Below are 16,851 nucleotides of genomic sequence, written 5' to 3'. Positions count from 1 at the left end.
ACCCTTCAGCTCCATTCATCTCTCTTATTAACACCATCCATTTTGGATTTCTATTTTTCAACCGTGCTGTGATGCTTCACAAAAGTACTGAACCTTTCTATTCTCATAGCTTCTACAGATTGTAAATTAAAGATAACATTTTTTGCTAAAATAATAATTATATTATTCATTGATTGACTATGACTTTTAAAATCACCCAGTATTGCCATCTGCAGCGGTAGTTCTAGGTGAACGTTGCAATTCTTCAGCCATTCCTGGACCTGTGACCAAAAACCAGATACATACGGACAATACCAAAATAACTGATCTAATGACTCTGCCTCCTCGCAGAAAAATCTGCAGACCTGGGAAGATTGTATATACAACATTCTACTGGTTGCAAGAATTTTGTGTAATAATTTAAATAAAATTTAAAAAAGTTTTGAATCCGGTGTTGTTTTGTGTATAAACTCAAACCATGTGCCATGGAATCGGTACATCATGGCTTTGCATGATATAACATATGCTTGTATTGCATTAGGGAAAGGGTGTCATTTTGGATGCAACCCGGGACTCCAGTCCCCTATGCAGGCCTTATACCAGCGTTAGAGCTCTGCCACCCCCAGCATTAGAGCCTGCATAGAGGACTGGACTCCCGGGTCGGGTGGCAGAGCTCTAACGCTGGGATAAGGCCTGCATAGGGGACTGGACTCCCGGGTCAGGTGGCAGAGCTCTAATGCTGGGATAAGGCCTGCATAGGGGACTGGACTCCCGGGTCGGGTGGCAGAGCTCTAATGCTGGGATAAGGCCTGCAATCTGACCCGAACCCGACGGGCCCTGACATTATACATTGGGTTAGGGCCGGGTAGGGACAGTTTTAATCATAGAAACCTGAAATAGAAAGAAAGAAAGAAAGAAGCAGGGGAAAGGCAGCAAATTGGTAGTAATAGAGTCCGGTTCAACCTAGAAGCATAGGACTAGAGTCTGGTTTAACCTAGAAGCATAGGACTAGAGTCCGGTTCAACCTGGAAGGATAGGACTAGAGTCTGGTTTAACCTGGAAGCATAGGACTAGAGTCTGGTTTAACCTAGAAGCATAGGACTAGAGTCTGGTTCAACCTGGAAGCCTAGGACTAGAGTCTGGTTTAACCTGTAAGCCTAGGACTAGAGTCTGGTTCAACCTGGAAGCATAGGACTAGAGTCCGGTTCAACCTGGAAGGATAGGACTAGAGTTTGGTTTAACCTGGAAGCATAGGACTAGAGTCTGGTTTAACCTGGAAGCATAGGACTAGAGTCTGGTTTAACCTGGAAGCATAGGACTAGAGTCTGGTTTAACCTAGAAGCATAGGACTAGAGTCTGGTTCAACCTGGAAGCATAGGACTAGAGTCCGGTTCAACCTGGAAGCATAGGACTAGAGTCTGGTTTAACCTGGAAGCATAGGACTAGAGTCTGGTTTAACCTGGAAGCATAGGACTAGAGTCTGGTTTAACCTGGAAGCATAGGACTAGAGTCTGGTTTAACCTGGAAGCATAGGACTAGAGTCTGGTTTAACCTAGAAGCATAGGACTAGAGTCTGGTTCAACCTGTAAGCCTAGGACTAGAGTCTGGTTTAACCTGTAAGCCTAGGACTAGAGTCTGGTTCAACCTGGAAGCATAGGACTAGAGTCCGGTTCAACCTGGAAGGATAGGACTAGAGTCTGGTTTAACCTGGAAGCATAGGACTAGAGTCTGGTTTAACCTAGAAGCATAGGACTAGAGTCTGGTTCAACCTGGAAGCCTAGGACTAGAGTCTGGTTTAACCTGTAAGCCTAGGACTAGAGTCTGGTTCAACCTGGAAGCATAGGACTAGAGTCCGGTTCAACCTGGAAGGATAGGACTAGAGTCTGGTTTAACCTGGAAGCATAGGACTAGAGTCTGGTTTAACCTGGAAGCATAGGACTAGAGTCTGGTTTAACCTGGAAGCATAGGACTAGAGTCTGGTTTAACCTAGAAGCATAGGACTAGAGTCTGGTTCAACCTGGAAGCCTAGGACTAGAGTCTGGTTTAACCTGTAAGCCTAGGACTAGAGTCTGGTTCAACCTGGAAGCATAGGACTAGAGTCCGGTTCAACCTGGAAGGATAGGACTAGAGTCTGGTTTAACCTGGAAGCATAGGACTAGAGTCTGGTTTAACCTAGAAGCATAGGACTAGAGTCTGGTTCAACCTGGAAGGATAGGACTAGAGTCTGGTTTAACCTGTAAGCCTAGGACTAGAGTCTGGTTCAACCTGGAAGCATAGGACTAGAGTCCGGTTCAACCTGGAAGGATAGGACTAGAGTCTGGTTTAACCTGGAAGCATAGGACTAGAGTCCTGTTCAACCTGGAAGGATAGGACTAGAGTCTGGTTTAACCTGGAAGCATAGGACTAGAGTCCTGTTCAACCTGGAAGCCTAGGACTAGAGTCTGGTTTAACCTAGAAGCCTAGGACTAGAGTCTGGTTTAACCTAGAAGCATAGGACTAGAGTCCGGTTTAACCTGTAAGCCTAGGACTAGTCTGGTTTAACCTTGAAGCATAAAACTGTAGCTTAACCTGGAAGCATAGAGAATGAATAAGCAAGTGCAAAAGCTCCTCCCTTTGGTGCGTCGCCCGCAGTGACCAGCCAGTGTTTGAGGCTACTGCACCTGGAGCGAGAGAAATACAGTACGTCTCAAAAGTTTGGGGTCACTTAGAAATGTCCATGTTTACGAAAGAAAAGCAATTTTTTTGTCCATTAAAATAACATCAAATTGATCAGAAATACAGTGTAGACATTGTTAATGCTGTAAATGACTACTGTAGATGGAAACGGATAATTTTTTATGTAATACCTACATAGGCGTACATAGGTCCATTATCAGCAACCATCACTCCTGTGTTCCAATGGCACGTTGTGTTAGCTAATCCAAGTTTATCATTTTAAAAGGCTAATTGATCAATAGAAAACCCTTTTGCAATTTTGTTAGCACAGCTGAAAACTGTTGTTCTGATTAAAGAAGCAATACAACTGTAATTTAGACTAGTTGAGTATCTGGAAAACCAGCATTTGTGGGTTCGATTACAGGCTCAAAATGGCCAGAAACAAAGACCTTTCTTCTGAAACTCCTCAGTCTATTCTTGTTCGGAGAACAACTTCGGCTTTTCCATGCGAGAAATTGCCAAGAAACTGAAGATCTCGTACAACACTGTGTACTACTCCCTTCACAGAACAGCGCAAACTGGCACTAACCAGAATAGAAAGCGGATTGGGAGGCCCCGGTGCACAACTGAGCAAGAGGACAAGTACATTAGACTGTCTAGTTTGAGAAACAGATGCCTCACAAGTCCTCAACTGGCAGCTTCAGTAAAGAGTACCTGCAAAACACCAGTCTCAAAGTCAACAGTGAAGAGGCGAATCTGTGATGCTGGCCCTTTAGGCAGAGTTGCAAAGAAAAAGCCATATCTCAGACTGGCCAATAAAATATTAAGATGGGCAAAAGAACACAGACACTGGACAGGGGAAGATTGGAAAAAAGTGTTATGGACAGACAAATCTAAGTTTGAGGTGTTCGGATCACATAGAAGAACATTTGTGCAACGTCATGCCATACCCTGTGGACGGCGCTTAATTGGAGCCAATTTCCTCCTACAACAGGACAATGACCCAAAGCACAGCACCAAACTATGCAAGAACTATTTAGGGAAGAAGCAGTCAGCTGGTATTCTGTCTATAATGGAGTGGACAGCAGTCACCGGATCTCAACCCTATTGAGCTGTTGTGGGAGCAGCTTGACCCGTATGGTATGTAACAAGTGCCCATCAAGCCAATCCAACTTGTGGGAGGTGCTTCAGGAAGCATGGGGTGAAATCTCTTCAGATGACCTCAACAAATTGACAACTAGAATGACAAAGGTCTGCAAGGCTGTAATTGCTGCAAACGGAGGATTCTTTGACGAAAACTACGTTTGAAGGACAATTATTATTTAAATTAAGAATCATTATTTATAACGTTGTCAACGTCTTGACTATATTTCCTATTCATTTTGCAACTCATTTCATGTATGTTTTCATGGAAAACAAGGACATTTCTAAGTGACACCAAACCTTTGAACGGTAGTATGCATATTGTACAGAACAGTATCTTTGTAAAGAACAGTATCTCCTCATGTGGAGGCTGTCACACCTGAAAGACCAGGGCAACAGAGGAGAGGAGGGAAAAAGAGAAAAATATATATATATATTTTGTCTGTTTTTTGTTTGATAAGTGTTTTTTCTGGAGAAGAGCTGAGAATGTTGTTAATAAAAAGGGTGGCATAGTAAAAGAGGTGAAAAGGCAGCAGATTTGGGTTTTTCACAGGGTAGCCTAGTGGTTAGAGTGTTGGACTAGTAACCGAAAGGTTGCAAGTTCAAATCCCCGAGCTGACAAGGTACAAATCTGTCGTTCTGCCCCTGAACAGGCAGTTAACCCACTGCTCCTAGGCCGTCATTGAAAATAAGAATTTGTTCTTAACTGACTTGCCTAGTTAAATAAAGGTAAAATAAAAAATAAAATAAAAATATTACAGCCAGAGTGACCGAGGTAGTCAAATGCATATTATAATAAATTGTTGTATACAGTTGAAGTCAAAAGTTTACATACTTCTTAGCCAAATACATTTAAACTCAGTTTTTCATAATTCCTGACATTTAATCCCAGTAAAAATTCCCTGTCTGAGGTCAGTTAAGATCACCACATTACTTTAAGAATGTGAAATGTCAGAATAATAGTATCGAGAATCATTTATTTAATATTTTATTTCTTTCATCACATTCCCAGTGGGTCAGAAGTTTACTGTGACACAGTGAATTATAAATGAAATAATCTAATGACTTGTGTCATGCACAACATAGATGTCCTAACAGACTTGCCAAAACTATAGTTTGTTAACAAGAAATTGGTGAAGTGGTTGAAAAACGAGTTTTAATGACTCCAACTGAAGTGTATTTAAACTTCCGACTTCAACTGTATGTGATTGACCCAGCTAATCTAGGCTCAGCAGACAGGAAATCCACTCCTTCTCTCATTCTCTGTAGCGCTAACATTGACATTAGCCTTGAGCATGCAGTAAAATCATTGGTATAGATAGGTGCTTCTCCTTTATGACATTGACAGTTCATTTATAATCAATGCTTTGTCCATGGATTGGAGTTATAGACAGACTTAACATGCTCTTAGAATTCCCACAATAAGGTTATAATATTTGTTTGGGAAAACTACAGTTTAGCGTGATGATGAAAGGAGGCTTGGTGGTTGTTTGCAAAGCGCCTGAGATGCAGATATGAAGACAGTGTTATAAAATGATAATAACATGCCTGCCTCCTTTCCTCACAAGCGCCACACGTTCCTCTTACCAACTGACGCACAGTCAAATCTAATCTGCGAGCTATTCACACATTCATGCCACTGCCCATCTGGGAAGGAATAGAGGGATGAAGACAGATGTATTCACTAACGTAGTGGAAAGCCCTTTCATCCTCTGCTGCCCCTGAATATATGGACCTAAAAAGTGATTTTTCTTTTAAGTGTCAATTAATAACAAAAAATCCTTGACAGAAAATGTGCAAATCTGACATTTGGAAATTCCAGGAGGAAATTCCCCTAAGAGCAAAATCATGAATGTACTACATTACCTTCCCCACCCACCACCATATCCCTAAGCAGCCAAAATCATGAATGTACTACATTACCTTCCCCACATCCCTAAGCAGCCAAAATCATGAATGTACTACATTATCTTCCCCACCCACCACCATATCCCTAAACAGCCAAAATCATAAATGTACTACATTACCTTCCCCACCCACCACCATATCCCTAAACAGCCAAAATCATAAATGTACTACATTACCTTCCCCACCCACCACCATATCCCTAAACAGCCAAAAGCATAAATGTACTACATTACCTTCCCCACCCACCACCATATCACTAAACAGCCAAAATCATAAATGTACTACATTACCTTCCCCACCCACCACCATATCCCTAAACAGCCAAAAGCATAAATGTACTACATTACCTTCCCCACCCACCACCATATCTCTAAACAGCCAAAATCATAAATGTACTACATTACCTTCCCCACCACTACATCCCTAAACAGTGAAGACACGGACAATAGTGTCAGCAGGCTACTCTTTTAGTCATCATAAAACACGGTGGATTGTGTGTGTGTCCACCTACACAAAGAGTATTTCTGTTTCCACTTCCCCGTGGTCACGCAACAGCGTTAAATAATCCTGAAAGAATTGATGAGAGGAAGAGGAGTGCTCGTGTGGTCGTTCTGGTTAGCTGTCCCGTGACAGTGAGCGAGCATGGCCAGGAAGTGTGTGGTCCTAGCCAGGGTCCATCTGGTAAAATGGGCTGTGTGCTGGGTCAGTGACTCACTGGTCTGGCCCTTCACAGTCTCATTCTTTCATACAGTTAAGTCTCCTAACCACAGAGAGCAGAGGAGAATCCTGTGCATGCGTGAATCCTCCTTCCTTTCAACAGCTTGGAACCATTAGTGTTATCATCACTGACTGACTAACTGAGTGCTTCACAGCTGGAGAGTACCCGCGAGACGTAATAATGTCTTTATTCAGAGCCAACCACAGACTGACAGCCAGTCTAGTGGTTTAACATGGAGGTATCATGAAGAATAGAGCGACAGCATTTCAAAGGCTGGACGACATTCTGGTGCTACAGTGCAGAGATCTCAATGCTTAGGCTACTGCATATATAAATGGAAAGATGAATATTTCACAAACTATGACTAATGTCTGTCTAATGACCAACTCGATTACATAATCAGGGTGGAGTAAGTGTTTGAGTGAGTGTGTTTGTGTGCTTAGAGCTACCGAGGCAATCTGGAATAATGTTGTTGTGTATCAAGTCATCAGGGCATTTAATTAACCTCTTAAATTGTAGGGTCCCCTTGATATAAATGCTGAATTCAATGTTGTCTAAAATGAAAACGGTAGCCCCCACCCATGAATACAGGGTGTCTCCTGAAAGCTGGGGATCTTGGCTTCTTCAACAATGTTGATATGTGATTAAAGCATAGACTCCACAGATAATATGTTGTTTGATTGGCCTGTGACTTACCATTATCGATTCACAGCCAAGATGAGAGATGAAAAATGAAAGATGGACAGTTGTGTAGCCAATAAGATAAGTTTTCCAGTCATATCAGATGACCTGGGTGGGACTTGTGTAGGACGGAGTAGCTCTTTAGCGTAATGCAAACAGTTGCTACAGGTATTTAGAAAGGACGCACTCAGAACGCATCATAGTATTTTGAACGGATTCTTTCATCGCTTAGGCATAAAAATGGCTTATTGGTGATTTAAAAAGAAAGTGAAAAGCCAAGAAAACTACCCAAAAAGATGACAAAATCCAGGAATACTGATTAAGAGGCTTTGGAGGAAAATCTTAGTGAGTCAGACAGATGCTGGGAGCTACCTATGACTCAGGTAGATACTTTTTTCCCCCTCGAAGGATTGGATGCTAATATATATAAATATAAAAATGTCACCTTTATTTAACCAGGTAGGCCAGTTGAGAACAAGTTCTCATTTACAACTGCGACCTGGCCAAGATAAAGCAAAGCAGTGCGACAAAAACAACAGAGTTACACATGGAATAAACATACAAACAATCATACAGTCAATAACACAATAGAACAATCTGTATACAGTGTGTGCAAATGAAGTAAGGAGGTAAGGCAATAAATAGGCCAATAGTGGCAAAGTAATTACAATTTAGCAATTTACACTGGAGTGATATGTGCAGGTGAGGATGTGCAAGTAGAAATACTGGTGTGCAAAAGAGCAGGGGAAAAAATGTGGGGATGAGGTAGGTAGCTGGTTGGATGGGCTATTTACAGATGGGCTGTGTACAGCTGCAGCGATCGGTAAGCTGCTCTGACAGCTGACGCTTAAAGTTAGTGAGGGAGATATAAGTCTCCAACTTCAGTGATTTTTTTTCAATTTGTTCCAGTCATTGGCAGCAGAGAACTGGAAGGAAAGGCGGCTAAAGGAGGTGTTGGCAATGGGGATGACCAGTGGAATATACCTGCTGGAGCATGTGCTACAGGTGGGTGTTACTATGGTGACCAGTGAGCTGAGATAAGGAGGAGCTTTACCCAGCAAAGACTTATCGATGACCTGGAGCCAGTGGGTTTGGTGACGAATATGTAGCGAGGACCAGACAACGAGAACATACAGGTCGCAGTGGTGGGTAGTATATGGGGCTTTGGTGACAAAACGGATGGCACTGTGATAGACTGCATCCAATTTGATGAGTAGTGTTGGAGGCTATTTTGTAAATGACATCGCCGAAGTCAAGGATCGGTAGGATGGTCAGTTTTACGAGGGTATGTTTGGCAGCATGAGTGAAGGATGCTTTGTTGCGAAATAGGAAGGCAATTCTAGATTTAACTTTGGATTGGAGATGCTTAATGTGAGTCTGGAAGGAGAGTTTACAGACTAGCCACACACCTAGGTATTTATAGTTGTCCATATATTCTAAGTCAGAACCGTCTAGAGTAGTGATGCTAGTCGGGCGGGAGGGTGCGAGCAGTGATCGGTTGAAGAGTATGCATTTAAGAGCAGTTGGAGGCCACGGAAGGAGTGTTGTATGGCGTTGAAGCTCGTTTGGAGGTTTGTTAACGCAGTGTCCAAAGAAGGGCCAGATGTATATAGAATGGTGTCGTCTGTGTAGAGGTGGATCACAAAATCACCCGCAGCAAGAGTGAGTGTATATACAAAAAGCATGTTGACAACTTCAAATGAGTGGATTTGGTTATTTCAGCCACACCCGTTGCTGACAGATGTATAAAATCGAGAACACAGCCATGCAAACATTGCCAGTAGAATGGACTTGCTGCTCTGTACACTTTCAACATGGCACCGTAATAGGATGACACCATTCCAACAAGTCAGTTCGTCAAATTTCTGCCCTGCTGGAGCAGCCCCAGACAACTACGTGCTGTTATTGTGAAGTGGAAACGTCTAGGAGCAACAACGGCTCAGCTGCGAAGTGGTAGGCCACACAAGCTCACAGAACGGAACCACCAAGTGCTGAAGCGTGTAGTATTTAAAAAAAAAATCTGTCCTCGGTTACAACACTCACTACAGAGTTCCAAACTGCCTTGGGAAGTCGGGAACTTCATGAAATGAGTGTCCATGGCCGAGCAGCTGCACACAAGAGAACGCTACCTGCTTGAATGCTGCCAGACTGTTCGTCGGGAGCTTCATGAAATGAGTGTCCATGGCCGAGCAGATGCACACAAGAGAACGCTACCTGCTTGAATGCATAGTGCCAACTGTAAAGTTTGGTGGACGAAGAATAATGTTCTGGGGCTGTTATTCATTGTTCGGGCTAAGGCCCTTAGGTCCAGTGAAGGGAAACGTTGTGAGCTACTAATATTTTTCTAGCTTTCAAATAGGCACATTCGTCTCTCCTGGAACTTTCCTCCGGGTTCTTAGTGTACAAGAAAGTAGAAAGTGTTTGTCAACATACCTGGTAAAATAATGTTTAATAAATAACTAAGGAAGGCCCTATAAAATCTGTTTATTTTCCTCCCAAATTCTGCTTTATATCTTCTGAGTTTTACTTTTTCTGTTTTTAGATTTGTTTCGTTTTTCACTCAAAATTACAATTATTGATAGAGATCAACGACACTGGATGTTCAGAGTCCATTCTAAACAAAATAATAGAAGAGACAGGAACGCTTATGGGGGAGGTGTTGCTGTATATATATATATACAGTGCCTTGCGAAAGTATTCGGCCCCCTTGAACTTTGCGACCTTTTGCCACATTTCAGGCTTCAAACAAAGATATAAAACTGTATTTTTTTGTGAAGAATCAACAACTAGTGGGACACAATCATGAAGTGGAACGACATTTATTGGATATTTCAAACTTTTTTAACAAATCAAAAACTGAAAAATTGGGCGTGTACTTGAGTACTTTAAATTTAATTATGAGCAGAAAAACTAATTCAACTCCATCTTTTATTGAATCAGATGGCGTATTAATCACAAAACCATTTGATGTTGAGAAATATTTTAATGATAACTTAATTGGCAAAGTGGGCAAACTTAGGCAGGAAATGCCAAAAACGAACGGTGAGCCATTGTACTAAATGCATAAAAAAGCTAATAACAAAAGAAAAGCTTTGTACGTTTGAATTTTGTGAAGTTAATGCAGGAGAGGTGGAAAATGTATTGTTATCGATCAATAATGACAAACCTCCTGGCATTGACAACTTAGATGGAAAGTTACTGAGGATGGTAGCTGACTCTATAGCCACTCCTATCTGTCATACCTATAATCTGAGCCTAGAGGAAAGTCTTTATCCTCAGGCCTGGAGGGAAGCCAAAGTCATTCCGCTTCCCAAGATTGGTAAAGCAGTCTTTACGGGTTCTAACAGGAACTATCAGCTTGCTGCAAACTGTTAGAAGAATTGTGTTTGATAAAAATACAATGCCATTACTCTGTAAACAAATTAACAACATACTTTCAACATGCTTATAGAGAAGGACATTCCTGTACTGTACTGACACAAATGACTGATGATTGGTTGAAAGAAATTGATAATAAGAAGATTGTGGGAGCTGTACTGTTAGATTTCAGTGCAGCCTTTGACATTATCGACCATAACCTGTTGTTGAGAAAATGTATGTGTTATGGCTTTTCAACCTCTGCCATATCGTGGATTCAGAGCTATCTAATAGAATTCAGGGTGGGCTATTTACCAATAGACTATGTACAGCTGCAGCGATCGGTTAGCTGCTCGGATAGCTGATGTTTGAAGTTGGTGAGGGAGATAAAAGTCTCCAACTTCAAAGTTCATTCCAGTCACAAGCAGAGTACTGGAACGAGGCGGCCAAATGAGGTGTTGGCTTTAGGGATGATCAGTGAGATACACCTGCTGGAGCGTGTGCTACGGATGGGTGTTGCCATCGTGACCAGTGAACTGAGATTTTTACTAGCATGGACTTGTAGATGACCTGGAGCCAGTGGGTCTGGCATTAAACAACTAGAGCATACAAGTCGCAGTGGTGGGTGGTATAAGGTGCTTTGGTGACAAAACGGATGGCACTATGATAGACTGCATCCAGTTTGTGCATCAGCAACCACATATAATGAAGTCACTGAAACCCTTAACAAAGAGTTGCAGTCTCTTTTGGAATGGGTGGCCAGGCGTTCAAAAATGAATAAAGCAACAACACATAGATGCACACATGTTAATATTTGTTTAGTAATTTCAAATGTAAAGACTTTTGTCTGTAATGTATTTTTTGTTATGTGTTTAGACCCCAGTAAGACTAGCTGGATCCCCCGTGGCGCCGGCTAATGGGGATTCTGATCAATGGCCGCAAAAATCTTTCCCTTTAATTGTGCATCTAGCGAGTGAGCAATGTGCCACCTAATGTGCCGATCTAGCAATGGTTCTGTACTGCTGCTGCTGCTCAATTCATGGCAAATTTCTCAAATAACCAATAATAGATACAAATGATATACAGTGCATTCGGAAAGTATTCAGACCTCTTCCCCTTTTCCACGTCTAAAATTGATTCATTTAAATGTTTTCCTCATCAACCTACACACAATTCCCATAATGACAGAGAGAAAACAGGTTTTAGAAATGTTTATTACAAATAAAAAACAGAAATAATTTTAATATTCAGACCCTTTGCTATGAGATTAGAAATTGAGCTCAGGCGCATCCTGTTTCCATTGATCATCCTTAAGATGTTTCTACAACTTGATTGGAGTCCACCTGTGGTATATTCAATTGATTGCACATGATTTGGAAAGACACACACCTGTCTGTATAAGGTCCCACAGTTGACAGTGCATGTCACAGCAAAAACCAAGCCATGGGTCGAAGGAATTGTCCGTAGAGCTCCGAGAGAGGATTGTGCTGAGGTACAGATCTGGGGAAGGGTTCCAAAAAATGTCTGCAGCATTGAAGGTTGTCAAGAACATAGTGGCCTCCATCATTCTTAAATGGAACAAGTTAGGAACCACCAAGACTCTTACTTAAGCTGGCCTCCCGGCCAAACTGAGCAATAGTGGGAGAAGGGCCTTGGTCAGGGAGGTTACCAAGAATCCAATGATCACTCTGACAGAGCTCCAGAGTTCTCTGAGGAGGTGGGAGAACCTTCTAGAAGGACAAACATCTCTGCAGCACTCCACCAATTAGGCCTTTATGGTAGAGTGACCAGACAGAATCCACTACTCAGTAAAAAGCACATGACAGCCAGCTTGGAGTTTGCCAAAAACTACCTAGAGAACTCGAAGACCATGAGAAACAAGATTATCTGGTCTGATGAAACCAAAATTGAACTATTTGGCCTGAATTCCAAGCGTCCCGTCTGAAGGAAACCTGGCACCATCCCTACGGTGAAGCATGGTGGTGGCAGCATCATGCTGTGGGGATGTTTTTCAGCGGCAGGGACTGGGAGACAAGTCAAGATTGAGGGAAAGATCAACTGTGCAAAGCACAGAGAGATCCTTGATGAAAAACTGCTCCAGAGTGTGCAGGACCTCAGACTGGGGTGAAGTTTCACCTTCCAACAGGATAACAACCCTAAGCACACAGACAAGACAACGCAGGAGTGGCTTCGGGACAAGTCTCTGAATGTCCTTTAGTGGCCCAGTCAATGCCCGGACTTGAACCAGATCAAACATCTCTGGAAACCTGAAAATAGCTTTGCAGCGATGCTCCCCATCCAACCTCACAGAGCTCGAGAGAATCTGCAGAGAATAATGGGAGAAACTCGCCAAATACAGATGTGTCAAGCTTGTAGCGTCACACCCAAGAAGAACCAAGGCTGTAATCGCTGCCAAAAGGTGCTTTAACAAAGTACTGAGTAAAGGGTCTGAATACTTATGTAAATGTGATATTTCCATTTAGTTTATACATTTGCTAAAATTTGAAAAACCTGTTTTTGATTTGTCATTATGGAGTATTGTGTGTAGAAAAAACAATTTAATACATTTTAGTATAAGGCTATAACGTAACAAAAAGTGGAAAAAGTCTAGGGGTTTGAATATTTTACGAATACGCTGTACTTCCTCCAGATATCATTCTGCTAGGTAAGCCTACTTTGCAGTTAACATTTCATTGAGAAGGATTTGGGGAAAAGTTTTCTGTCAACCCACAAGACGGTTATCACATCAACAGGCTGGCTAGATACGGAGTGATAGACAAACGCGTTCACCAGACAGACAGACAGACAGACAGATGGGCAATTTTGCTGGAAATTAATTGGCAGATAGTGTTAGATTTGTTTTTTTTAAAGCCAATAGTGGATAACCAGGGTTGGGATAATGTTGCGTTGATTAAATAGTAGCTGGGAGTTTGCAGTGTCAGATACTTGTGAGATACGTGAGATTTGTTTATGACAGTTTGTGGTGGAACACTTAAATTGCATGTACTTTCAGAATTGTTTGGCGAGCTACTCATAGCTAGGCTGGTAGCTACTCATAGCTAGGCTGGTAGCTACTGGTAGCTAGGCTGGTAGCTACTGGTAGCTAGGCTGGTAGCTACTCATAGGTAGGCTGGTAGCTACTCATAGCTAGGCTGGTAGCTACTCATAGCTAGGCTGGTAGCTACTCATAGGTAGGCTGGTAGCTACTCATAGCTAGGCTGGTAGCTACTCATAGGTAGGCTGGTAGCTACTCATAGCTAGGCTGGTAGCTACTCATAGCTAGGCTGGTAGCTACTCATAGCTAGGCTGGTAGCTACTCATAGGTAGGCTGGTAGCTACTCATAGCTAGGCTGGTAGCTACTCATAGCTAGGCTGGTAGCTACTCATAGCTAGGCTGGTAGCTACTCATAGGTAGGCTGGTAGCTGCTCATAGCTAGGCTGGTAGCTGCTCATAGCTAGGCTGGTAGCTACTCATAGGTAGGCTGGTAGCTACTCATAGGTAGGCTGGTAGCTACTCATAGGTAGGCTGGTAGCTACTCATAGGTAGGCTGGTAGCTACTCATAGCTAGGCTGGTAGCTACTCATAGCTAGGCTGGTAGCTACTCGTAGGTAGGCTGGTAGCTACTCATAGCTAGGCTGGTAGCTACTCATAGGTAGGCTGGTAGCTACTCATAGCTAGGCTGGTAGCTACTCATAGGTAGGCTGGTAGCTACTCATAGGTAGGGTGGTAGCTACTCATAGGTAGGCTGGTAGCTACTCATAGCTAGGCTGGTAGCTACTCATAGGTAGGCTGGTAGCTACTGGTAGCTGGCGATCGACCCATTGGGAGACACCTGTTCTAACCTAACACCAGGCCTGGCTGTACCCTGACCTGCTAAACCTCTTCAGTCTACAGTTGGCCAGTAGGCTATGGTTTGAGTAAAGAGCATAGCACCAGTTAAAATGCTTTGGCCATACCAGTCTCTGTGCTGACAGTCAACGCTAGTTCTACAGAGTGCCTACTAAACCTTACCTGATGATGCGCTGGGCAGCGTATTGGTGTAAGCAGCGGAACTGGGCTGACATATTGGCCAGGGCTGCCAGGCAGTTGGTGTGCAGGTACTTATCCTGGAAGAGAGGAAATAAGAGACGTACAATGACCTTCCTTGAAGTCCATTGAGATGCGTACTAAGTATAGTTTAAACTTTTAATGTCACGTGCCAACTCTAAACCCAACAATGCAGTAATCAATATCAATGTAGTACTAAAAACAACATAAGGTTGAACAAAAACACACGAGAAATGAAAATCTAAAGTAGGCCTAAACAAAGTGTATGTGGTCATGTAGGTGTGTGTGTCCAGGGTTTTTACTGCATATAGAAGTATTGGGGCGGGGCGGGGCGGGCCGGCCGAAGTGTTTTTCCAGGCCGTGTATGTCCAAACAGTAAAAACTGAAATGACTAAAACCAGATAAAAAGTATGTAGAAAATATCATTTATATATATTATTTTATAATCTCAGAACTAACAATCACCAAAATAAAATGAGAATCTATATTGAACAAAAATAAAACGCAACATGCAACAATTTCAAGGATTTTACTGAGTTACAGATTATATATGGAAATCTTATTGAAATAAAATCATTAGGCCCTAATCTATGGATTTCACACGACTGGGAATACAGATATGGATCTGTTGGTCACTGGTGTGACCACCATTTGCCTCATGCAGCGTGACACATCTCCTTCACATAGTTGATCAGGCTGTTGATTGTGGCCTGTGGAATGATGTCCCACTACTCTTCAATGGCTGTGGAATGTTGTCCCACTACTCTTCAATGGCTGTGGAATGTTGTCCCACTCCTCTTCAATGGCTGTGGAATGTTGTCCCACTCCTCTTCAATGGCTGTGGAATGTTGTCCCACTCCTCTTCAATGGCTGTGGAATGTTGTCCCACTCCTCTTCAATGGCTGTGGAATGTTGTCCCACTACTCTTCAATGGCTGTGGAATGTTGTCCCACTCCTCTTCAATGGCTGTGGAATGTTGTCCCACTCCTCTTCAATGGCTGTGGAATGTTGTCCCACTCCTCTTCAATGGCTGTGGAATGTTGTCCCACTCCTCTTCAATGGCTGTGGAATGTTGTCCCACTCCTCTTCAATGGCTGTGGAATGTTGTCCCACTCCTCTTCAATGGCTGTGGAATGTTGTCCCACTCCTCTTCAATGGCTGTGGAATGTTGTCCCACTCCTCTTCAATGGCTGTGGAATGTTGTCCCACTACTCTTCAATGGCTGTGGAATGTTGTCCCACTCCTCTTCAATGGCTGTGGAATGTTGTCCCACTCCTCTTCAATGGCTGTGGAATGTTGTCCCACTCCTCTTCAATGGCTGTGGAATGTTGTCCCACTCTTCAATGGCTGTGTCCACTCCTCTTCAATGGCTGTGGAATGTTGTCCCACTCCTCTTCAATGTTGTCCCACTCTTCAATGGCTGTGGAATGTTGTCCCACTCTTCAATGGCTGTGGAATGTTGTCCCACTCCTCTTCAATGGCTGTGGAATGATGTCCCACTCCTCTTCAATGGCTGTGGAATGTTGTCCCACTACTCTTCAATGGCTGTGGAATGCTGTCCCACTACTCTTCAATGGCTGTGGAATGTTGTCCCACTACTCTTCAATGGATGTGGAATGTTGTCCCACTACTCTTCAATGGCTGTGCGAAGTTGCTGGATATTATCAGGAACTGGAACACATTGTCGCAAACATTGATCCAGAGCATCCCAAACATGCTCAACTGGGGACATGTCTGGTCAGTATGCAGGCCATGGAAGAACTGGAACATTTTCAGCTTCCATGAAGTGTGTACAGATCCTTGGGGCAGTGCATTATCATGCTGAAACATGAGGTGATGGCAGAGGATCAATGTAATGACAATGGGCCTCAGAGGATCTTGTCACGATATCGCTGTTCATTCAGATTTCCATCAATAAAATGCAATTATGTTCGTTGTCCGTAGCTTATGCCTGCCCATCCCATAACCCCAACGACACCATGGGGCACTCTGTTCACATCAGCAAACCACTTGACCACACGACCCCATACACTTGGTCTGCGGTTCCGAGGCCGATTGGACGTACTGCTTAATTCTCTAAAAACAACGTTGGAGACGGCTTATGGTAAAGAAATCATCATTCAATTCTCTGGCAACAACTCTGATGGACATTCCTGCAGTCAGCATGCTAATTGCACGCTCCCTCAACACAATCTGTGGCATTGTCTTAGAGTGGCCTTTTATTGTCCCTTACACAAGGTGCACCTGTGTAATGGATTATCTTGGAGAAATGCTCACTAAAAAGGATATAAACAAATTTTTGCACAACATTTGAGAGATAAGCCTTTTCTGAATATGGACCAAAACTTTACATGTTGCGTTT

General features: G+C 42.9%; 1 protein-coding gene across 5 annotated transcripts in view; it reads right to left on the bottom strand.

Annotated features, from left to right (window-relative positions):
* Positions 1 to 16,851, bottom strand: part of dym (dymeclin) — a 231,371-nt gene that overhangs the window by 123,439 nt on the left and 91,081 nt on the right. For all 5 annotated transcript variants that reach the window (XM_065007583.1, XM_065007580.1, XM_065007581.1 and 2 more), the window contains exon 13: positions 14,454 to 14,548. In XM_065007583.1, coding sequence (XP_064863655.1) covers positions 14,454 to 14,548 — 95 coding nt within the window. The remainder of the gene's footprint in view (positions 1 to 14,453; positions 14,549 to 16,851) is intronic.

The sequence above is a fragment of the Oncorhynchus nerka genome, linkage group LG22, assembly GCF_034236695.1.
Source record: "Oncorhynchus nerka isolate Pitt River linkage group LG22, Oner_Uvic_2.0, whole genome shotgun sequence".
NCBI classification, from domain to species: Eukaryota; Metazoa; Chordata; class Actinopteri; order Salmoniformes; family Salmonidae; genus Oncorhynchus; species Oncorhynchus nerka.
Note: the sequence above shows the minus strand (reverse complement) of the source record. Positions and strands in the feature narration are given on the sequence as shown.